General features: G+C 41.2%; 1 protein-coding gene across 1 annotated transcript in view; it reads left to right on the top strand.

Moving 5' to 3' along the window:
* KIF24 (kinesin family member 24) overlaps nucleotides 1-24,890 on the top strand; it is a 54,828-nt gene that overhangs the window by 12,851 nt on the left and 17,087 nt on the right. Inside the window, exons 4-7 of the mRNA XM_036260294.1 lie at nucleotides 5,051-5,266; nucleotides 10,228-10,315; nucleotides 22,556-22,677; nucleotides 23,487-23,592. Coding sequence (XP_036116187.1) covers nucleotides 5,051-5,266; nucleotides 10,228-10,315; nucleotides 22,556-22,677; nucleotides 23,487-23,592 — 532 coding nt within the window. The remainder of the gene's footprint in view (nucleotides 1-5,050; nucleotides 5,267-10,227; nucleotides 10,316-22,555; nucleotides 22,678-23,486; nucleotides 23,593-24,890) is intronic.

A 24,890-nucleotide genomic window follows, 5' to 3' on the forward strand; every position in this document is an offset into this window, starting at 1 on the left:
GCAACCGAGGTATGTGCCCTTGGCCAGAATCGAACCCGCGACTCTGATCCATGGGCTGATGCTCTAACCGCTGAGCCAAACCGGCCAAGGCTTATTGATTTTAGAAAGAGAGGAAGAGAGAAGGGGAGAGAGAGAAAAACATTGATGTGAGACAGCTACATTAATCAGTTGCCCCCCCGTATGCTCCCTGACCTGGGATTGAACCCTCAATCTGGGTATGTTTTCTGACTAGGAATCAAACTGGTAACTTTTTTTTTTATCCTCACCCGAGGACATTTTTTCATTTTTTTGTTCAGATAGAGTGGGAGGGAGAGAGAGGAAGAGAGAGAAACATCGACATGAAAGGGACATATCAAGTGGCTGCCACCTGCACAACCCAACCAGGGCCAGGGACAAATTGCAACCGAGGTACGTGCCCTTAGCGGGAACTATACCCGGGTCTCTCGGGACCACAGGCCGATGTGTAACCGCTGAGCCAAACCGGCCAGGGCCAAACTGGTGACTTTTTGGTGCACTGACAATGCTCAACCAACTGAGCCACACCAGCCAGGGCTTGACTTTTTTTTTTAAATAACTTTTATAACGTTAAAAAAAATTGAGGTGTCATTTACATGCAATAAGATACACAGAACTTAGGAAGTATTCGGGTTTGATGAGTTTTGACAGTTGAATACATCTAGCTAATACCTAGAACAAGATTTAGAACATTTCCACCACCCTAGAAAGTTATTTCGTGTACCCTTTTAATTAATTCCCCACCATCACCCTTATGTCTTATATAACCACTGACCTGCTTTCTGTCACTATAAATCAGTTTTTCTTGTTCTAGAATGTCATAGAAATAGAATCATTATGATAAATATTCTTTTATGCCTGGTTTCTTTTGCTTAACATAATGTATTTTTGGTATAAGTACATGTTCCATGTACCCATTATTTTTATTGCTGGGTAATATTTCCTTCTGTGAATATACTATCATTTGTTTATTCATTTTCCTGTTGATTTACATTTGGGTTGTTTCCATTTTTGGACTATTATGAATAAGGCTGTATAAACATTCTTATACAAATTTTTGTGTGGACATGTTTTTATTTATCTTGGATAAAAATCTAGAAATGGATTGCTAGGTCATAGGATAGGTGTGTTTATTTAAAAATGTCAAACAATTTTCCATACATTACTTTATACTCCCAACATTAATCAATGTATGAGAATTACAGTTCTGTATCCTCACTATATTTGGCATTGTAAGCCTTTTTTAATTTAGCCAGTCTAATGGGTATAGAACTGTATCTCATTGTGTTTTTTCTTTTTAATGTTTTTATTGATTTTTTTTGAGAGAGAAAGGAAGGGAGAGAGAGAGAGAGAAGCATCAATGTGAGAAACTGATTGGCTGCCTCCTCCACAGCCTCTCCTGGGAATGGAGCTCCCAACCCACGCATATGCCCTGACCAGGAATCGAACCAGTACCTCTCAGTCCATGGAATGACGCTCAATCCATTGAGCCACAGCAGTCGGGCTCATTGTGTTTTTAATTTGAATTTCCCTAATGCCTAGTGATATTGAGCATCTTTTTATGTGCTTATTGGTCATTTAAATATCTTAATTTGCCCATTTTTGTTGTCTTTCTATTGTTGTTTTGTGGAAGTCATTTAAATATTTTATAATTATTTGTATAAGCAGGCTAAAAAAATAAAATGTCTTTCAGGTTTAATTTCTTATGCACCAAATCTAGGGAGTGCTGTTTGAGAGAGTAAGTTTTGAAAATAAGTTAGAATTTGAATGTTAAGACATTGCCAATAAAAAATAAGAGATTTGCAAGTTACTCTTAACTATAAATTCAGTTTAATTATAAATTCTATAAAGTGTAATAGAGATTCCTCATATCCATATTTGTTGTTTCTTTTATTTTTTTAATAAATTTTTTAAAATATGTTTTTATTGATGTTTTTAGAGAGAGAAGAGGGGAGAGAGAGAGAGAGAAACATTTACGTGGGAGAGAAACATCCATCATCTGCCTTCTGCACACCCCCAACTGGGGATTGAGCCCACAACCCGGGCATGTGCCCTGACAGGGAATCGAACTGAGAACTCTCAGCCCATGGGACAGTGCTCAATCCACTGAACCGCACCGGCCAGGCTGTTGTATTTATTTATTTATTTATTTATTTATTTATTTATTTATTTATTTATTTAATTTATTTTTATCCTCACCCAAGGACATTTTTCCACTTTTGTTCAGATAGAGTGGCGTGAGGGGAGAGAGAAACATCAACATGAAAGGGAAACATCAAGTGGCTGCCTCCTGGGTGACCCCAAATAGGGCCGGGGATGAATCGTAACCGAGGTATGTGCCCTTGACCGGAATCGAACCCATGACTCATTGGTCCGAGGGCCAACACTCTAACCGCTGAGCCAAACTGGCCAGGGCTGTTAATTTCTTTTAAAAGCTCATCTCTAGAATGTGCCGAAGATACATTGTGTGTTCAAATTTTCTTTCTGTAACCATTTTTCTAACTGTCTCTGTCAGTGTATTCAAGCACCCTCACTGCTGAGAACCATGTGTTTTATTTTATTTTTTTTTTGTTAATCCTCACCCAAGAATATTTTTCCATTAATTTTTAGGTAGAGTGGAAGGGAGGGAGGAAGGGAGAGGGAGAGAGACAGACAGACAGACACATTGATTGGTTGTCTTCCGTAATACCCCAGCTGGGGCTGGGGATAAAACCTGGAACCCAGGTATGTGCTCTTGACCGGGAATCGAACCCAAGATCCTTCTTTCCTCAGGCTGACCCTCTAAACACTGAGCCAAACTGACTAGGCCAGAACCACAGTTTTGTTTTTGTTTTTGTTTTAAATTTTATTGATTTTAGAGAGAAAGGAAGGGAGAGGGAGAGAGAGAGATAGAAACATCAATGAGAGAGAACATCAGCTGGCCGCCTCCTGCATGCCCCACATTGGGGACCTGGCCCACAACCTGGGCATGTGCCCTGACCGGGAAAACGAACTGGCGACCTCTTGGTGCGTGGGTCAATGCTCAACCACTGAACCACACAGGCCGGGCAGAACCACAATTTTTAAAAGAAAAGAAGTAACTGATCTGTGCTTTAAGCAGCTTAAATCCAGTTACCTGCCATCTCTTGATTCTCATACTTCTATGGTTCTTTTGCTCTTGTTATATCACTCTTTGTTTTCTATCTGGCTTTAGTTCCCTTTCTGTGTATTCATCTCTCTCTACCCACCTCCAGCCTCTCCCTACCCCTGTGTCCATACATATTTTTTTCTTAGAAAGTAGCTACTTTTATCATTAATCTATGTGATTTCTGTTTGAGAGTCTGCAATAGCTACTTACTACATAACATTATGTTTACTTTCTACTTAATACTACATAATTGGGTCATACAATACTCAGATAATCTTGGCCTCCAACTCATCTTAAAACACTGTGATCGGTAGGTTGGTCTTTTTTTTTTTTTTATCCTCACCCGAGGACATTTTTCCATTTTTTGTTCAGATAGAGTGGGAGGGAGAGAGAGGAAGAGAGAGAGAGAGAAACATTGATGTGAAGGGACACATTGAGTGGCTGCCACCCGCACGACCAACCAGGACCGGGGATAAACTGCAACCGAGGTACGTGCTCTTAGCGGGAACCGAACCCGGGTATCTCTGTACCACAGGCCGACGCTCCAACCGCTGAGCCAAACTGGCCAGGGCAGTAGGTTGGTCTTTTAACTCTCCTTTCTACCTCTTATTCTGCAGGTCTTTACATTCAAACAGGGTGTATCCACACATTTATCCACATGCAAGAATAGTGATTCTCAACTTAGAATCACAGGACATCAGGGCTAGAAGAGATCTTAGAAATCAAGTAATCCAGCAATTTATTTTTTAACATTTTTTTTAAGTATGTTTTATTGATTTTTTTTTAAATCCCCCGCCCCCCCTCCCCGGCCGGTTTGGCTCAGCAGTTGGAGCATCGGCCTATGGACCAGAGAGATCTGGGTTCAGTTCCCGCTAGAGGCACATACCAAAAAAAAAAATTTTCCTCTACCTTCTTTCTCTCCCTCCCTCCCACTCTATCTGTTATTGATATTTTTAGAGAGAGAGAAAAAAATCAATGTGAGAGCGATACATCAATCAGCTGCCTCCTGCATGCCCACTACTGGGGATCGAGCCCACAACCCGGGTATATGCCCTGACCAAATATCTAACTGGGACTTCTCAGTTCATGGGACAACACTCAATCCACTGAGCCACACTGACTGGGCCATCCCAGCAATTTATTAATGAAAGTGAAAACTTTATGAGACCTCCCTTAAATATTTTGCTTACATTGATTTTATCTCTGTCTAAACTTCCTTAATATTTGTATGAGTGGTCACTACCATCATATTTACCATATTATTCTGTTATTTGTTGTATTTAATTCTCTATTACTTCTTTCACCAAACTTTCCTTTCCAGATTAACACAAAATAATGTTCTCTGGGATCCTCTAAGTATCTAGCAGGAGTCCTTATTTTCTTATTTTTTTAGAGTTGTCTTATGGTCTTACCAGTTCCATGAAAAATTACTGTCAGAAAACTCATGTACTGCTTTGAGAATATTTTTTCTCTTCTTGTGTTTTTATAATGTAAAGCCCTCCTTTCCTTAAAGGATTATTGTTTATAGCTGAACTTTGTCAAAGATTCTTTTTCTACCTGACTTTTGTCATTAACAATCTGTGGGTTGCCCTGGCCAGTTTGTTCAGTGGTTAGAGTGTTGGCCCGCAGACCAGAGAGTCCCAGGTTCAGTTCCCGCTAAGGGCATGCACCAAGGTTGTAGTTTGTCCCCAGCCCCAGATGGGGTCATGTGGGTGGCAGTCACTAAGTGTGTCTCTCTCACATCAGTGTTTCTCTCTCTCTCTTCCTCCCTCTCTCCCTCCTGCTCTATCTGAGGATAAATGCAAAAAAAAATATGTCCTCAGATGAGGATAAAAAAATTTTTTAAAAATCTATGGGTATATTAACATTTCTCTCATGTATAAGTAATACAAATTATTCTTCCTTCAGAGGCAATGCCACTTGCTTTGCATATGGACAGACAGGTGCTGGAAAGACCTACACCATGATAGGAACTCATCAGAACCCAGGACTGTATGCTCTGGCTGCCAAAGATATCTTCAGGCAACTAGAAGTGTCCCAACCAAGAAGGCACCTCTTTGTATGGATCAGCTTCTATGAAATCTACTGTGGACAGCTTTATGACCTCCTAAATAGGAGAAAAAGGTAATACTGGATATGAGTGGGAAACTGTGAATCTGTTTATCATTGTTTTAAGCCGAAGTCCCACTGAATCATAGGGTTTAATGAGAGTCTTTGGTACATTAATGCCCTTTTGTGAAGTGAGAGTCTCCTGAATCAGGTACATATTTTTTAAACTGTCAGTTGAGCTAGAAAAGGATGCAAATTTGCCTTTCATCGGTATTTTTTGAATTGATCAGTATCCTAATGTTTATCCAAAGATTTTCCCTTTTATTTTGTTCTGTGAAAAAGATCTAATGTTAGGAAGTTAGAAAACCAACATATATACTTAAATCCCTTTTTATTCTTTTGACCTGTTATTACACTGGAAGGCTATAATGTTTTTCATTTTCTTGGTTTTTTGTTTTCTTTTTTTCCCCTCAATAATCTTAAGATAAACTTTTTTTTTTTAATCCTCACCCGAGGACATTTTTGCATTTATCTTCAGATAGAGTGGGAAGGAGAGAGGGAGGAAGAGAGAGAGAAAAACATCAATGTGAGAGAGATACATCAACTGGCTGCCACCCACACGACCCCAACTGGGGCCAGGGACAAATTGCAACCGTGGTATGTGTCCCTAGTGGGAGCCAAACCTGGGACTCTCCAGTCTGTGGGCTGACGTTTTAACTGCTGAGCCAAACCGGCCAGGGCAATCTTAGGGTACACTTCTTGATCATTTTCTTTTTTTTCAATCCTCACCGGAGGATATTTTTCCATTGATTTTCAGATGGGGGGGTAGGGAGGGAGAGAGAAACATCCATGTGAGAGAGATGCATCAATTGGTTGTCTCCCACACGACCCCAACCAGGGCCAGGGATTAAACCACAACTGAGGTACAGGCCCTTGACCTGAATCAAACCCGCAACTCTTTGGTTTGTGGGCTAGTGCTCTAACCACTGATCCAAATGGCCAGAGCTGTGATAGTTTTCTTAAGTCAGTAAAAAAAGAAGAAAATCTCTTTACTTCACATTTGACTTTTAACTCTTATAAGGCTTAAACTATTGCCTTTACAACATAATAGTAATTTAGAAATGTATTCAGTAACTCTGATTTTAAATCCTTATTGTATTTTTATGGCATAAAATTGTAGTAGGTTGAAACAGATGACTGAGTAGGAGGCAAAGAAATTGTGAAGGTATAAACTGACTGGGAAAATGGGGAGGAGAAAAGAAGTAAGGGAGATGGAAGGATACAAGTTTGTCGTAACAGAATTAACCAGACATGAGACATTGGGAGTAGCTACACCGGTGGAGAGGAGTGAGTTGAGGCTTAACATGGAAGAAAACTATGGAAACCAAATCAGTGAAATAGACTAGCCCCACAACAAAGATATCCACGCCCCTCCGGAGCTGTCCAAAAGGACATGAAAGTTCTATGAACTCCAGGCAAGCTCTGGAATGAGAGTGGTGGTGGAGGAGCAGCTCCAGTTCAGTAGTAGCTCCCACTGTAGAGGAGCACTGGAATATTGAGTAGCATAACTGGAGAGACCACTGAGTGGATTTAGGCAAACCATTGTCCTGTAGACTGTTCCAACAAAAAAGGACGGGTGTGCCACAATTCAAAGAATATATATAGGTTTTGGGGGTTTTGTTGTGCCAAATAAAGGAGGGTGCCACTCTGGGGTTGCTATGACAAAGAGTTGCCTTTCTTTTTTTATCCTCTCTGTGTTGGTTTTGAAACTTCAAATTAGCTTAATCACAGCTTCTCTTCCAAGCCCCAACAACCTTTCTGGTCAGAATCGTCACATCCTTTAAAGAATAGTTGGCATGAGAATAAAGCCACTATTATGCTGTTTGTGTGAAGGGACAGTCAGGTTATTCCACTAAAAGAAGTATAATTCTTTTTTTTTTCTTTTATTGATTTTAGAGAGGGAGGGAGGGAGAGAGATAAAAACATCAATGAGAGAGAACATTGATCAGCCGCCTCCTGCACACCTCTCACTGGGGATCGGTCCTGGGCATGTTCCCTGACCGGGAATTGAACCAGCGACCTCCTAGTGTGGGGTTGACGCTCAGCCACTGAGTCACACTGGCCGGGCGAGTGTAATTCTTTAATGAATGACCCAGGTATATTACCCTGTATATTTACATTCTTTAATTATAGCCAAGGGCATGGGAATATGCTTAATCCTGGGTTTAAGCTTTTCTAGGGCTCACTAGGGAAGACCCGACTTAGTCTGCAAGTGTCTTGGGCTGTGGGGTTGTTTTTTTCTCTCATTTATCTGTTTAATTTGCTAATGTCTCTTTGTTTCCTCCCATTCTGGGACTTCTGAAATGTCCTGGTTTACCGATGGCTACTTTCTTGTTTGTTTAGAGCTGTTTTATTTTATCCTGTTGTGTTATTTTTTAGTAAAATATATTTTCTATAATAATATTGGGGTTTTGACAAATGTAGATAAAAGTATGTATATATGCTCAGTCCACCTCTTAAACTAGAAACCAGAGTTTAAGGATCTTCAAATTAACTTTTAAAAGTAGAGGATAAATTGTTTTTATACCTTTGCGTAAAAAGTGATAGAAATCTTGCTTACAGGATTTAAAAATTTAGCAGTATATTTTAGGCTGCCCATTAGGAACCTCTCTGGGGTGAGCTCAGGGCATAGGGCCTGGAAAGTATGTTCAGGAATGACATGAAGTCTTTGAAAGCTAGATCCTTCTTTTATTCTAGAAGCCTAACTGTTCCAGTAATTGTTTTTGAACAGTCATGAGCATCAGTGAACTGTTTTTCTCCAATCCTGTAAAAATGTGAAAAATTTGAGGAAGCATAGGCTAAGAACAAATTTTGGGGGAGAAAATTATTTCTTTTTTTATGAACTGGAATTCCATTTCTAACCTTAATCGGTATCTTATTAAGGGAAGAAATAATCTTAGAGTCTTGGATAGATTCAATACATGACCCTTGATGGGTCTGGTTTAATGATGATGATAGACCATAACCACTCATTACCTTACATGCAGGCAGGAGTCATTCAGTGGCAGCACCAGCTCTTCCTTGATCCCTTAGATTTAACAGCAGTTCTCAACCTGTGGGTCGCGACCCGTTTGGGGGTCAAATGACCCTTTCACAGGGTTGCCTAAGACATAACAGTAGCAAAATTACAGTTATGAAGTAGCAACGAAAATAATTTTATGGTTGGAGATCACCACAACATGAGGAACTGTATTAAAGGGTCGCAGCATTAGGAGGTTGAGAACCATTGCCTTAGACGATATATCAGGACTGCTCATGTTACAAGTAAAATAAAATCCCATTATAATGGCTGAAGCATTTAAGGAAGTCCTTATTAGCTCATATAACTAGAAAGCCTAGAGGACAGTCAGGCCTTAGGGTCTTTTTTTTTTTTTATCCTCACCCAAGGACATTTTTCCATTTTTTATTCACATAGAGCAGGAGGGAGAGAGAGAAAGAAACATTGATGTGAAAGGGACACATCCAGTGGCCGCCACCCGCACGACCCAGCCGGGGCTGGGGACAGACTGCAGCCGAGGTACATGCCCTTAGCAGGAACCGAACCCGGGTTTCTGTGAACTGCAGGCCGACGCTCTAACCGCTAAGCCAGACTGGCCAGGGCCTTAGGGTCTTTTTACTGTAGCAGCTCAGGGATGTTATAAGGACCCATTTTTGTTTTGCTTTTTAATCCTCACCCAAGGATATTTTTCTGTTTATCTTCAGATAGGGTGGAAGGGGGAGAGAGGGAGAGAAAGGGAGAGAAAGAGAGACATTGATGTGAGAAAGACACATCAGCTAGTTGCCTCCCACACAACCCCAACCAGGGCCAGGGATGAACTGCAACCGAGGTACATGCCCTTGGGCAGAATTGAACCTGTGACTCATTGGTCCATGGGCCGATGCTCTACCACTGAGCCAAACTGGCCATGGAAGGACCCAGTTTCTGTTTTTGTTTGTTAATCCTCACCCAAGGATATTTTTTCTATTGATTTCTATAGAGAGTGAAAGGGCAGGAGGGAGAGGGGGAAAGAGGGAGAGAGACATCGATGTGAGAGAAACACATTGATCAGTTGCCTTCTGAATGGGCTCTGACCAGGGCCAAGGATGAAACCTGCAATCTAGGTCCATGCCCTTGACTGGGAATTGAACCTGCAATCCTTTGGCCTGCAGGTCAATACTCTAACCACTAAGCAACACCAGTCAGGGGCAGGACCCAGTTTCTTTGCATCTCTGCTCTACTTGCTGTGGTGTTAGCTTTATTCCAGAACTGTCTCTTTTGTGAATGCTAAATAGCTACAGCTGCTCCCAGTGCCACATGCTTTCCATTTCTAGAGAGAGAGAGAGAGAGAGAGCACCTTACACCCAGGCACCTAATAATAAGAGACTAAGACTTTATTTATTTTATCTTTTAAATATGTTTTTACTGATTTTTTTAGAGAGGAAAGGAGAGAGCAATAGAAACACCTAAGTGAGACATCCATCTGCCTCCTGCACGGCTCCCACTGGGGATTGAGTCCGAAACCCAGGCATATGCCCTGACTGGGACTTGAACTGGGACCTCTTGGTCCATGGGACAATGTTCAATCCACTGAGCCACACGGTTGGCCGGCTGGGCAACTTTATTTTGATTGGACCTGCAGGGATCCTATATCCACTCCTGAATCAGTCACTCTAGCCGGTAATACACCATCCACTGATTGGCATAGGTCTGGGTTATACACTCATTCTGTTTTAGTTGTTCCCCTCCCCTTTTATACTTTCATTCTTTTAATTGTAGCCAAAGATGCTGATTTGTTTACAACAATCAAGGACCATCCCTGAAGCCCAGGGTAGGAGCCAGGAGGTGTGGGAATGGTTGGGGAGAATGCATATCAATCCCACCCAGAGGGTAAAACTGGTACTTGTTGGTGGCGGAGTGATGGAGTGGTTTCTGGGGAGGCAAGACCAAAGTCTATTACAGCAGCTCTGTCATACCAACCATGTTCTTGCCTCTGCAGGCTCTTTGCAAGAGAAGATAGCAAGCATGTGGTACAGATCGTGGGACTGCAAGAGCTTCAGGTGGATAGTGTAGAGCTCCTCTTAGAGGTAACTCTTCCTTCTTTACTACACCACTGTAGAGGCCTAAGTACAGGGGAAGAATTCATTTTGCTATCTAGCACATATAATGGACTCAGATTTAGTTAGGCAATGGCAAGCATACCGCTTCACATATATAAAACGTGAGTCCTCCTCTTAGAGGATAGCTTCGTTCTCTATGAGGTGGTTGTTTCAATGCCATGGTTATCTTTTTATTATAACCAAAGTAACACTTGCTCATTATTACATCAAACATTAAAAAATATATAAGATAGAAAAATAAAGTCTTCTCTTACTTACTGTATATTACTCCCATTCTCTACTGGGATATTTAATGTTAATAGTTTAGAATATTTAGATTTTTATTTTCTGTTCTGGAAATTTATTAACTTAGGTACAAATATATTTCTGATGAACCTTCTTTAATGTAGTAGTCCTCAACCTGGCTTTATAGTAGATCATTAGGGGCATTATTTTCCTTACTGAAAAAAATGGTTTAACCTTTTTTTTTTTTTAATTGCCTAACTTATTTTATTAAAATAAAAATCACAAATTATAGACCTGGCCGGTTTGGCTCAGCGGTTGGAGGTCGGCCTGCGGTCCGGAGAGACCCGGGTTCGGTTCCCGCTAAGGGCATGTACCTCGGTTGCAGTTTGTCCCCGGCTCTGGTCAGTTGTGCGGGTGGCAGCCACTCGATGTGAACCTTCACGTCGATGTTTCTCTCTCTCTCTGTTCCTCTCTCCCCCTCCCACTCTGTCTGTACCAAAAATGGCAAAATGTCCTCGGGTGAGGATAAAAAAAAAAAAAAAAAAAAATCACAAATTATAAGTAACATACACACTGTCCCTTTCACCATTTAAGTAAGATACTTTGTTTTTATTTAAATATTCTTATGTTTTCAAGGTAACAGTATCTGAGAATGAGGCATACAGTGGTGGGCAAAAGTAGGTTTACAGTTGTGAGTATACAAAACACAATTCTGGTATTATTATTTATTAATCACTGTATTATTTATTCGTATACCTACTTTTGCCCACCCCTGCATATATTCTGTAGTACTACAAACCCAGTAGCCACTAACCTACAGAATAATTTTCATCCAGGTACTTCAAAAAGTCTTGTCATTTCTTCAAACCTTTCCATCAGAACTCTCAGTTTTTATTATTTATTTATTTATTTATTTATTATTTAATTTTATTTTTGTTACAGATGTTTCTCCTTTTTTACCCCATTGACACCCTCCTCCCCATCCCCCATGCCCCTTCCCCGGCTTTGTTGTCCATGTCCATTGGTTATGCATATAAGTTCTGTGGTTTATCTCTTCCCACCGCCCACCACCCCCTCTTCTGAGGGTTGTCAGTCTGTACCCTACTTCTATGTTTCTGGGTCTACCCTATTCCTCAGACTGTTATATTCATTATATTTCATATGTAAGTGAGATCATGTGGTATTTGTCTTTTTCTGCTTGGCTTGTTTCACTTAGGATAATACTTTCCAGGTCCCTCCATGTCGTCTCAAAGGATAAGAGATCTTTCTTTCTTACAGCTGCATAGTACTCCATTGTGTGTGTGTACCACAGCTTTTTTATTCATTCGTCTACTGATGGACACTTGGGCTGTTTCCAGATCTGTTGGTTTAACCTTTTTTATTGTGAAAAATAGCACTATACAGAAAAATGTATAAAACCTAAATGTGTACAGTATAAAGAAACAAGCGCCCTCATAATCAACTACCTACATTAAGAAATAGAACATTTCAGCACCCCACAAGAACCCAATCATACTCCCCTATTAGGATAATCACTTTTTTGTTCTTTGTTAGTTTTACCAACTGTATGTTAACCATAGATATAACTTAGTTTTTGCCTGTGTGTTTTTTGTTTTGTTTTTTCAATCCTCACCCAAGGATATTTTTCCATTGATTTTCATATAGAGTGGGAGGAAGGGAGAGAGGGAGAGAGAGAGAAATGTCAGTGTGAGAGAGACACATCAATTTGCTGCCTCCCACACAACACCAACCAGGGCCGTGGATCAAACTGCAACCCAGGTACATGCCATTGACCAGAATCAAACCTGCAGCACTTTGGTCTGCAGGCCAGCACTCGAACCACTGAACCAAACCAGCCAGGGCTTGCCTGTGTGTTTTTTTAAACTTTGTATGAATAGAGTCACAGTGTATGTATTCTTTTGCATCTTGCTTCTTTTGTTCAACTTTATGCTTTTGAGTTCCATCTTTGTTTTTGCATATGGCTGTAGTTTTGTTCATTTTTATTTGCAGTTAGTATTCAATCATATGAACGTAGCACAATTTATTTAGCCATTCCATTATTAATGAACATTTGGGGTTGTTTCTGTTTGGAGCTCTTCTGAGTAGTGTGGCTGTCAGTGTCCTTATACATGTATTTCAGTACACAGCATGAGTTCTCTAGGTTGTTGTGAAATACATATCTTTCACTTCACTAGATGATACCAACTGCTTTCCAAAGTGGTGTACCCTCCCACAAGTAGTATATGAGCAATTCCATTGCTCTTAATCCTCACCAACACTTTCTTTGATTTTTAAAAATTTTTTGCCTGTTTGAAAGTGTTTAATTATATATTTAATTTGCATTTTATGGATTAAGAATGAAATTGAATAACTTTTCGTATTTTTAACATCTCAGTTTTTTTTGTTTTTTTGTTTTTTATCCTCACCCGAGGACATTTTTCAATATTTTGTTCAGATAGAGTGGGAGGGAGGGAGAGAGAGAGAGAAACATCGACGTGAAAGCGACACATCGAGTGGTTGCCACCCACACGACCCAACCAGGGCTGGAGGTACGTGCCCTTAACGGGAACCAAACCCGGGTCTTTCCGGACCGCAGGCCGACACTCTAACCGCTGAGCCAAACTGGCCAGGGCGACATCTCGGTTTTTTAAATTTTTTTTTAATCCTCACCCAAGGACATTTTTGCATTTATCTTAAGATAGAGTGGGAGGTTAGAAAAGGAGGAAGAGAGAGAGAGAGAGAAACATTGATGTGAGAGAGAAACATCAGCTGGCTGCCACCCACTTGACCCCATCTGGGGCCAGGGACAAACTGCAACCAAGGTACGTGCCCTTAGCGGGAACCGAACCTGGGATTCTCCGGTTTGCGGGCTGACACTCTAACTGTTGAGCCAAACCAGCCAGGGCAACATCTTTATTTTTTTAATTTTTTAAAAATTGATTTTAGAGACAGAGCTTTGAAGGGAGAGGGAGAGAGAGAGAAACATCAATGAAAGAGAACATTGATTGGTCGCCTCCTGGGGATCGGTCCCACAACCTGGTCATGTGCTGTGACCAGGACTTGAACCAGGACCTCTCAGTCCATGGGACAATGCTCAATCCACTGAGCTACACTGGCAGGGATAATTCCACATTTCCTTTTTCTTAATAGTCCTCACTGAAGGATATTTTTCTATTTATCATCAGATAGAGTGGGAGGGAGAGAGAGACAGAGAGAAACATCGACGTGATAGAGCCTCATCGACTGATTGCCTCCCACACAACCTGACCAGGGCTAGGGATGAACTGCAACTGAAGTACATGCCCTTGACTGGAATTGAACCTGCAACTCATTGGTCCGTGGGCCAACGCTGAGCCAAACTGGCCAGTACCCACAACATTTCATCACATCAAAATGAAACCTCGTCCAGCTGGTGTGGCTCAGTGGTTGAGCGTCTACCCATGCACCAAGAGGTTGCCAGTTCGATTCCTGGTCAGGACACATGCCCAGGTTGTGGGCCTGATCCCCAGTGTGGAGCATGCAGGAGGCGACCAGTCAATGTTCTCTCTCATTGATGTTTCTATCCCTTTCTCCCTCTCACTTCTCTCTTTAAAATCAATAAAGGGGGGAAAAAAATGAAACCCCATACTATTAGCCAATTACTCCTTTATTTCCCCTGCCCCACCAGTGCCTGGCAACCACTAATTTCTATCTCAGGATTTATATGGTTATTCTGGTCATAACCATATAAATAGAATCATATAATTGCAACCTTTTGTCTCTGGCTTCTTTCACTTAATATAATATTTTCAAGGTTCATTCATGTTATAGCATGTATCAGTATTTCATTCCTTTTTATGGCTCAATAATATTCTATTGTATGGCTATATTTTATTCATTCATCAGTTGATGAACCTCACTTTTGGGCTATTATTAATAATGTCAAGTACAAGTTTTTGTGTGCATATATGTTTTCAATTTTCTTGAGTAGAATTGCTGGGTCTTACTTTTTGAGGAACTGTAATCTTTTTTCCAAAGTGGCTACACCATTTTTACATTCCTACCAGCAATGTATGAAGGTGGATACTATTTTTAAAATTCCCCAGGTGCCCTGCCAGTGTGCTCACTGGTTGAGTGTCTACCTATGTACTAGGAAGTTGCTTCCCTGTCAGGGCACATGCCCAGGTTGTGGGCCTGATCCCTAGGCATGCAGGAGGCAGCCAATCAATGTTCTCTCTCATCAATGTTTCTATCTCTCCCCCTCTCTGTTTTTCTCTCTAAAAATTAATAAAGAGAAAAAAATGTTTTTAATAAAAAAATAAAAGTTTCTCAGGTGAGCCCTGGCTGGTTTGGCTCAGCAATTAGAACATCGGTCAGCGGACCAAAGGGTCGTGGGTTCAATTCCAGTCAAGGGCACGTACCTTGGTTGCAGTTCGATCCCGGGCCCTGTGTCTCTCACATTGATGTTTCTCTCTCTCTCTCTCCCCCTCCCTCCCACTCTATCTGAAAAATCAATGGAAAAGTGTCCTTGGGTGAGGATTAAAAAAAAGTTTCCCAGGTGATTCTAACATGCAGCCAATCATACTCATATTCTAGTATATCCAACAGCCTGGCTTAGAGTCAAAGGGAGAAGGCTGGAAGGACAGGCCGAGTACCTGACAATACTCACCTTTAGAACAGCTTCACAATATACCCCTCCATGGACTTGAGTGCATGAAATGGCAGGGTGGCCCACCAATAATATATCTTTTACAGTTTCTTTTTTCTGGAACAAATAGGTAAATTTTGTTTAAAGGATGAGACCTCATATTTGTATAATTATTAGATTTCTGAGTCCTGGGATCCAAAACCTGAGGATAGCACCTGAGAGCCAAGAGCCTCTTGGATTGCAAAGGCAGGCATAGAACAAAACTGTGTGGAATGTCCCCTGAGACTGTGACCATTCTTACCTGTCAGAACTCCCTCCACTGTGGAGTTTTAAGGAAACTTTTTCATACACCTATCCCCTTGGCTCCACTTTCCCCAGTCATTTGTTCTTTTGACCGAGAGTTTCAAGAGATTTGGTGTTCATGATGCCTTTGTCCCTGGATATTAGACTAATTCAATGGGAAAGGAGCAAACACTAAGAGGAAGTCCCCTTTCCTTTGCTGTGGGCCATAACTGTGCTAATGGGCAGTCTGGTGTCAAATCATACTCCCACCCTGTAAGAGTTTATGGCACTGTTCTATCCTAAGGTATGTTTCCTAAGAAAAGCAGAAAAAAGTTTGTTAGTCAACACATTATTGACATTGATACCCTCAGTCTATAGTACATATAAGGTTGTACAAGAAGGAAGCCAGTTGAGATCAAGGTGGAAAGTTGGTATAAATTATGAATATCTGACCCAGTTACCCTCATAAACATTTATTAACTCGAAACGACAGCACTTTCTAACTCAAATGTCACACTTTCACTACCTCTCAGGTGTCACTGTTCATGCTCAGGTATCACCCATGTGTTTGCTCAATTATCACCCTCAGGTATTATCTTCAAGTGTTGCCTTCACAGATCACCCTCAGGCTCACTTAGTTATGGCCACTTGTTACCTGACTCACAGCTGGCAGCTTTATTTTATTTATTTATTTATTTAAATCCTCACCCGAGGATATTTTTCTATTTATCTTCAGAAAGAATGGGAGGGAGAGAAAGGGGGAGAGAAAGAGAAACATCGACATGAGAGGAACACATCAACTGGTTGCCTCCCACACGACCCCGACCAGGGCCAGGGATGAACCACAACTGATGTACGTGCCCTTGGCTGGAATCCAACCCATGACTTTGGTCCGTGGGCCGATGACTCTACTGTTGAGCCAAACTGGCCAGTGCAGCTTTATTATTTTTTAAATAATTTTCTTGACTGCAATTGGTAGCAGAGGCTCACATAGCAAGAGCATTCCCTAGATAAGACTCAGCTGTATGCTGGTGATAGAGACTTAATCTATACATATTGCCTATCTTACTGAAGTACTCATAGGCGTTCTTTGATGTTTATGTAGGAATTTTAGTGATTAAATCCTTGTAACTAGACAGAGCTGGGTCCCAGTGCCATGTATCCTTGAGCATGTCCTTTACTTTTCTGAACCTGAAACGTGTATGATAGTAGATGACTGGATCCAGTAATAGAGAAGGAAATGAGATAACATACATAAAATGCTTACTATGATGCTAACTCAATTTGTCACATCTATTGTTATTATTTTTTTAAATCCTCACCCAAAGATCTTTTTTCCATTTATCTTTAGATAGAGTGGGAGAGAGAGAGAAAGAGAGAAACATAGATGTGAGAGAGAGACATCTCACTGATTGCCTTCCGCACAACCCGCCCAGGGCCGGGGACTGAACCGCAACTGAGGTTCATGCCCTTGACTGGAATCAAACCTGCAATTCTTTGATCCGCGGGCCGAAGCTCTAATTGCTGAACCAAACCAGCCAGGGCCACATCTATTATTCTTATTAATAAGTCCCTGCCCTGGCCAGTTTGGCTCAGCGGTTAGAGCGTTGGCCTGCGGTCTGGAGAGACCCAGGTTCAGTTCCCGCTAAAGGCACACAACAGTTTGTCCCCAGCCCTGGTTGGGTCGTGTGGGAATAAAGGGGGAAATAATAATAATAAAAAATAAATAAATAAAAACTTTAAAAAGCCCTGGCCGGTTTGGCTCAGTGGTTAGAGCGTCGGCCTGCGGTCCTGAGAGACCCAGGTTCGGTTCCCGCTAAGGGCACGTACCTCGGTTGCAGTTTGTCCCCGGTCCTGGTCGGTTGTGTGGGTGGCAGCCACTCGATGTGTTCCTTTCACGTCAATGTTTCTGTCTCTCTCTCTGTTCCTCTCCTCCCTCCCACTCTACCTGAACAAAAAAAAGAAAAAGCCCTGGCCAGTTTGGCTAAGCGGTTAGAGCGTCGGCCTGCGGTCCGGAGAGACCCGGGTTCGGTTCCCGCTAAGGGCATGTACTTTGGTTGCAGTTTGTCCCCGGCCCTGGTTGGTCGTGCGGGTGGCAGCCACTCGATGTGTCCCTTCACGTCGATGTTTCTCTCTCTCCCTCCCACTCTATCTGTACAAAAAATGGAAAAATATCCTCGGGTGAGGACAAAAAATAATAATAATAATAATAAGTCCCTGAATGTTTCCCAATGCCACAGAATTCAGCAGTTGCCTCTACTTTTTATTGTAGCTGTTTTCCATTTCACTACTCACATAACATGTTTTGTCTAAAGGACCTAGATTTAGAAACATGCCCAATAGACTTGAGTTATGAAAGAAGGAATTTGAGAAGGGGGGCAGTAGTGAGAGGAAAAGGGGGCCTAATGATTTTTAAGATGATCGCATTAATTTTACTCAACTCCTAGACTTTGTTGTTATTGTTAATCCTCACCTGAGGATATTTTTCCATTGATTTTAGGGAGAGTGGAAGGGAGGGGAGAGAGAGAAACATTGATGTGAGAAAGACACATCCAACTGGTTGCCTCCCACACAACCCCAACCAGGGCCAGGGATTGAACCCACAACCCAAATACATATATGCCCTTGACCAGAATCGAACCCATGACCCTTCGATCTATGCGCTAATGCTCTAACCACTGGCCAGGGCTCTACTCATAGATTTTTATATCCTCCAAATAAATTGTCTTTTTTTCTCTCTATTCTCTTTCTCCCTCCCTCACTTCCTCCTTTCCTTCCTTCCTTCTTTCTTTTCTTTTTCTTTTTTTTCTTTCTTGTACTGGGGAACCCATGGAATCTGATGTTGATCTGTAAAACGCTATTTCCTCATGAAACTGATTGATTTACATTTGTGAAAAATAGTTTAAGTTTTGGAAGTTTACATGGAGATGTTAGTTCTTTGGTGTCTTTTTTAAAATTAATATTTATTGAACACTGTGCCAATTATGCAACTAAGTGCTTTACATGTATTATCTTTTTAATTCTCATAAGTAACCTATGAGATTACCATTTTATAGCTAAGAAACTGAGACCCTAGCCTGACTGGTGTGGCTCAGTGGATTGAGTGAGCATCATCCCATGGACTGAGAGGTCCCAGTTCGATTCCCAGTCAAGGCACGTGCCCAGGTTGCAGGCTCAGTCCCCAGTAGGGGGCATACAGGAGGCAGCCAATAGATATTTTTCTCTCACATTGATGTTTCTCTCTCTCTCTCTCTCCTCCTCTCTCTCTAAAAAACTCAATTAAAAACAAAATAGAATATATATGTATATATATATTCACTCAACTGTGATCCTAAAAAATTAAGTGACTTGCAAGTATTCACACACTGCAAAAGTTCACATGCCAGAGCTGGTATGTGAACCTAGATCATCTGATTTATAATTTCAGTCTCTTAACTGGTACACTTGAGTTGTATGTCATTTACAAAAGTTCATCTGATGATTTTCACAAACTGCCTCATTTTTTACTCTTCAGAGCTCAGCTGCTTTATTCCACAGTTTCTGAAAGTCATAGTAATACCCTGGCCGGTTTGGCTCAGCGGTTAGAGCTCGGCCTGCGGTCCAGAGAGACCCGGGTTCAGTTCCCGCTAAGGGCATGTACCTCGGTTGCAGTTTGTCCCCGGCCCTGGTTGGTCGTGCGGGTGGCAGCCACTCGATGTGTCCCTTTCACGTCAATGTTTCTCTCTCTCTCTCTCTCTCTCTCTCTCTCGCTCGCTCTTCCTCTTTCTTCCTCCCACTCTATCTGAACAAAAAATGGGAAAAAATGTCCTCAGGTGAGGATAAAAAAAAAAAGAGAGTCATAGTAATTTCAGGCTGCTGCTACTAAAGGTGAGGAAACTGGATTAAGGACCAGAAATTCCTTTATGCCTTCCCTAAAAGGCATTTAGTCAGGAAAAGGTTGCCTCTACAACATGTTAGGTTTTCTAAGACACACTCACGGATACCTAGTACATCATGGTAAACAAGGTACAGTGAAAAGCCAAGTGCAAAACTCTATAATAGAACCCCAGAAGTCAGTCTTTCTTGACTCCTCTGGGGGTGAATTTCACCACAAGGCCATCCTTTCAGCTTCCTGTCAGTATCCACAATTCCTGATCTAGTATAGCCTTGATGCCTCTCAGAGCTCTTACTAGGTCCCAGCAGAAGTATCATTACTAACATGTGGCAGAGAACACCTGGCTTCTATCCCTAGCCTGACTATTCTACCAGTGTGACCTTGCATAAGTCAGTTCACTATGATTCATCAAGCATATTGCTTACACAAATGTGGAGATTTAAAAGATCTCTCTTGTCTCTTCATGGGGTTTGTAAAAGACAAAACAAAACTGTGAGAACTCTGAAACTCTAGGAGGAAATGCACCAGAATCTTGTTAACTCTGGGATTATGGGAGTTATATATTTTCTTCTTTATCCTTTTTCTGTATTTTTCAAGTTTTCCACAGGAAGCATATCTTAGTTTTCTAATGGAAAAAATAAAATTTGATAAAAAGAACAATACAAATCTAAGATGATCCATCATCATTGTATTGTTACAGTGTATGTAAGCATGAAGTCAGGGTGATAGAGAGAGGCTAGGATGAGGAAGTGCATTTAAACTGGATGGTTCAGTCACAGATATGACGTTAAGTGAACTAGCCAGCATCTGAGTTGAGATAATCAGTACTTTTTTTTTTGGCATTTGTCCCACTCAGTGTTAGGGATTACTGCTCTAACTTTTCTGATTTCTGATTAGCAGCAACATGCTATGCGTACAGTTGATAATATAGTTTTATAAATTAACAGGTTCCTTTCATCACAGAAGGATTTATCAGGTAATCCCTTTAAACTTTTAGCAATCAATTTACAAAATTAGTACATTCGCAGTATGATTCTAAATTTCATTCTAAAATATAATTCTAAGTCTCATATACAGTTCATCTTTAGAAACATAACTTGCTCAGACCATGAAGGAGCTTATTATTAGTTAAAAAAAATTTTTTTTAATCCTCACCCAAGGATATTTTTCCATTGCTCTTTAGATAGAGTGGAAGGGAGAAGAGAGAGAGAGAGAGAAACATCGATGAGAGAGACACATCAATTAGTTGCCTCCCACACGACCCCCACTGGGGCTGGGGATCACACCTGCAACCCAGGTATGTGCCCGACTGGGAATAGAACCTGCGACCCTTCAGTTCATGGTCCAGCGCTCCAACCGCTGAGCCAAAAGGCCAGGGCTAGTTAGTTACATTTTTAAAAATGCACAAGTCCCTGCTTGTTAAGATATTTTGTGGCCTACACCCTGGCTGGTTTGGTTTGGCTGTTAGAGCATCGGCCTGTGGACCAAAGAGTAAAAAGGTTTGATTCCTGTCAAGAGCATGTACCTCGGTTGCAGTTCGGTCCCCTGCCCTGGTCTGGGTCGTGTGAGGCAACAAGTTGATGTGTCTCTCTCATGTCGATGTTTCTCTCTCTTTCTCCCTCCCACTCTATTTGAAAATGAATGGAAAAATATCGTAGGGTAAGGATTTTTAAAAAAGATATTTTGTGGCCTATTGTGGAAGTTTGACTGTCAACTTTTGGACTCTTTTTTTTAATTTATTTATTTTTGATATTTTGTTCAGATAGAGTGGGAGGGAGAGAGAGAGAGAAACATCTATGTGAAAGGGACACATCGAGTAGTTGCCACCCATACGACCCAACCAGGGCCGGGGACAAACTGCAACTGAGGTACATGTCCTTAGCAGGAACCGAACCTGGGTCTCTCCAAACTGCAGGCCAGTGCTCTAACCGCTGAGCCAAACTGGCCAGGGCAACTTTTGGACTCTTAATTTGGAAACTTTAGCTATGTTCAATATGATATAAATTAAAATTATGAAAGTGAGAAAAAATGAACCCTGGCCAGTGTGGCTCAATTGGGTGTAGTCCCCTGCACCAAAAGATTGCCAGTTTGATTCCTGGTCAGGGCACATGCCCGAGTTTCGGACTGGATTCCCAGTAGGGGGTGTGTAGGAGGCCAGTCAGTGTTACACTCTCACATCAATGTTTCTCTCTCTCTCCCCCTCTCCCTTTTTTTCTCTCTAAAAATCAGTAAATTATTCTTTAAAAAGAGAGAGAGACAGAAAGTGAGATAGACCTTTCTTACCCTTAATTTAATATAAGTAAATTTATCATCAGTGCCCTATAGTGTAGTAGAAACCATATGGGCTTTGGAGACATACATACTGGATGTGGAATTTGGTTCTGCCACACAGTAGCTGGTTGTGAGGAAATCAGCCTTTGAGTTTATTCCTCAACTGTAAACTAGGCATAATAATCATATATCGCATTAGACTGTTGTGAGTATTCTATCAAATAGTATATTTAAAGTGTTTCACCTTTTCGATTCTCAGAAATTAATACTCCTTCCACCATCCAAAATCAGGACAGCATGTTCATATATGGCTGTGTTTTCAGTGGCTACAGGCCAATCCTTAGGCTTTATCTCCTCTCCCCTATTCCTTGTGACCAGAGGGACTCAGGTTAGTCTTTATTCCTGTTTGGAGGGACACTGGTCTCAAGGAAAATCATGAGCTCGTGGCAGTTGCAATAATTCACCACTTCCCTGTTCCCACACATCAGGCCTGACCCCCTTATGACTACATCCTGGTGGAACAGGTGGATGTGATCAGTCATTCTGTGATGCACATTTCTGTCCTTGGCTTCAGTTACTAAAATAGTTGGGTATTATAGGACCTTGCTCTGGAATAAAGTTATGCCCCAGGGATTTTTGTCAGGCAAAATCTATCAAAGATATTAAAAAATATATGAGATCAAGAGGTAAATGAGCTTTTGAGCTATTGAATGTTCTTCCCCAAGATTAGTATTCCATGTTGTTTTCATTCGTGTTTCATACTTACTCTGTATGATTTAATGTTTGGGCAGCTTTCAACATGAAGGGGAAAAACTACAGTGTACTGACAAAGTTACATGTCTGGTCTCTATCACATTGAGCCATTCTTGGGAGTCAGAGCGCTTTGTTTACTCCTTGGGGAAGTCACCCTATGGATTTTATTTTTCAGGTGATTCTGAAGGGCAGCAAGGAGCGCAGCACTGGTGCCACTGGAGTTAATGCAGACTCCTCCCGCTCCCATGCTATCATCCAAATTCAGATTAAAGATTCAGCCAAGAGGACATTTGGCAGGTGAGCTGGAAATATTCAGGGAATTGCATTGTCTGCCTTTCCCTAATGTGACTTTGAAATATGTGTTATCAACAACAGGACACCCTGCCGCCATGGAGTTCTTTATTTCAGGGATACAGAGTAGAGTTGTTAGCCCTGAAATAAATCATTGTACTAAAGTGACATGAGTTGATTAACCATGAAGTAATGGCCTATTGTTGACCAACCCTAAGTTATTAAAAGGAACATTGATTGCTTCTAACGTGAAACACAGTTATCAGCAGAGGAATAGCAGAAAATGTATCTCAGAGAGCTTACAGGCCAAAAAGAGAAGATAATTAAAAAAAGGAAAATTAATCCATCCTTCTTGAAAGAAGCCATAAAACAATTGGGTACATTCATTGCTTCTCTGGTACTATCGTAGCAAACTCTGCCACACTGATGGATGGGCTTATCTTACCCCTGAATAATGAAACTTTTTTTTCCCCCTTTCTTTCTTCTTTTTTTGTTTTGGCTGGGAAGTAGCACACTAAAGTTTCTATTTAATTATCTAAGACTTAGTGATTTACATTGTGGTCATTTAACTTGTGGAAGTAATGTTTTATTAATTTCAGTCATACTTTCTCACAAATGATTAAAACCAATGGAAGCGGCTTGGTGAATAGTGCCAACAGCAGCAGACAGATCAGAATCTTGCAAAAAGCTGACAGTAATATCTTTTTCCCTTAGTATGGGCAGTGTTAATTTCTTCCAACTGTCAAAAACTGTTGACTGATATAAAAATAAACCAAAACCCCAAAGAAGTCATCCCTGCTGTGTCTTTTCTCTAGGATCTCATTCATTGACTTGGCTGGCAGTGAAAGAGCAGCAGATGCCAGAGACTCAGATAGACAGACAAAGATGGAAGGTGCAGAAATTAACCAGAGTCTTCTGGCTGTAAGTTATTTGAAAGCTTTAATCTAAAATTCTTTCTGGAGAGTTTTTTTCCCCTCTTTACATGCAGCCAGAGTGGGTGAGGTTGGGATGGAATCAACAGAGCAAGACCATGCTCTTATCTGGCAGTGAATTCTAGGGATGGAGATGGAGGCTGCCCAATCAGATTCTCAGCAATTCTAGGTCACTCTTCCCTTCTCTCCCTGTCTTCTCTCCCTCTGGTCCATCCCTGACAATTAGGAATAGAGAGGTATTTCTGAAATTACTGAATGGTTAACTTAGGTAAGCTTTCTCCCTCTCATCAAGGTTTTAAATTGTATTAATTTTTCAAACATATAAAACTAGAACAAATGGTCTAATGATTGCCCAAATACTTGTCACCCAGCTTCAAAATGTGAAAAATCTAACCAACACTTGTCTTTCCCTAGTTGGATTTTTTGTTGTTGTTAATCTTCACCCAGGGATATTTTTTCCATTGATTTTTAGAGAGAATGGAATGGAGGAGGGGAGTAGGGAAGAGAGAGAGAGGAGAGGAAGAGAGAAACATTGATGTGATAGAGACACATCGATTGGTTGCCTCCCACACAGACCCCGACCATGGTACGTGCCCTTGACTGGGAATCAAACCTGAGACCCCTCGGTGCTCAGGCAAATTTTCTAACTACTGAGCGACACTGGCCAGGGGCCTAGTTGGATTATTTTATTTCTTTTTAATATGTTTTTATTGATTTTTAGAGAGGAAGGGAGAGGAAGAGAGATATAGAAACATCAATGAGAGCGAAACATCAATCAGCTGCCTCCTGCACACCCCGCACTGGGGATTGAGTCCATGTGCCCTGACCAGGAATTGAACCAGTGACCGCTCAGTGCATGGGTCAATGCTCAACCACTGAGCCATACCAGCCAGACTAGTTGGATTATTTTATTTAATTAATTAATTTATTTTAATTTTGTTTTCTTTATTGATTTTAGAGACAGAGTAAGGGATAGGGTGAGAGAGCTAGAAACATCAGTGAGAGAACATCAGATGGCTGCCTCCTGCATATCCCCCACTGGGGACTGGGCTCACAACATGGGCATGTGCCTTGACCAGGAATCGAACCAGTGACCTATTGGTGCATGGGTCGATGCTCAACCACTGAGCCATATCGGCTGGGCATAGTTGGATTATTTTAAAGCAAGTCCTGTCATCATGTTATTTATTCCACAAATACTTCATTATAAGATAAGTACTCTTATTTTTAATATCATTATACCATTATCATACCTAAAGAAATAATTATTTAATGTTACTTATTATC

This window comes from Molossus molossus, unplaced genomic scaffold, assembly GCF_014108415.1.
Source record: "Molossus molossus isolate mMolMol1 unplaced genomic scaffold, mMolMol1.p scaffold_m16_p_14, whole genome shotgun sequence".
Lineage (NCBI taxonomy): Eukaryota > Metazoa > Chordata > Mammalia > Chiroptera > Molossidae > Molossus > Molossus molossus.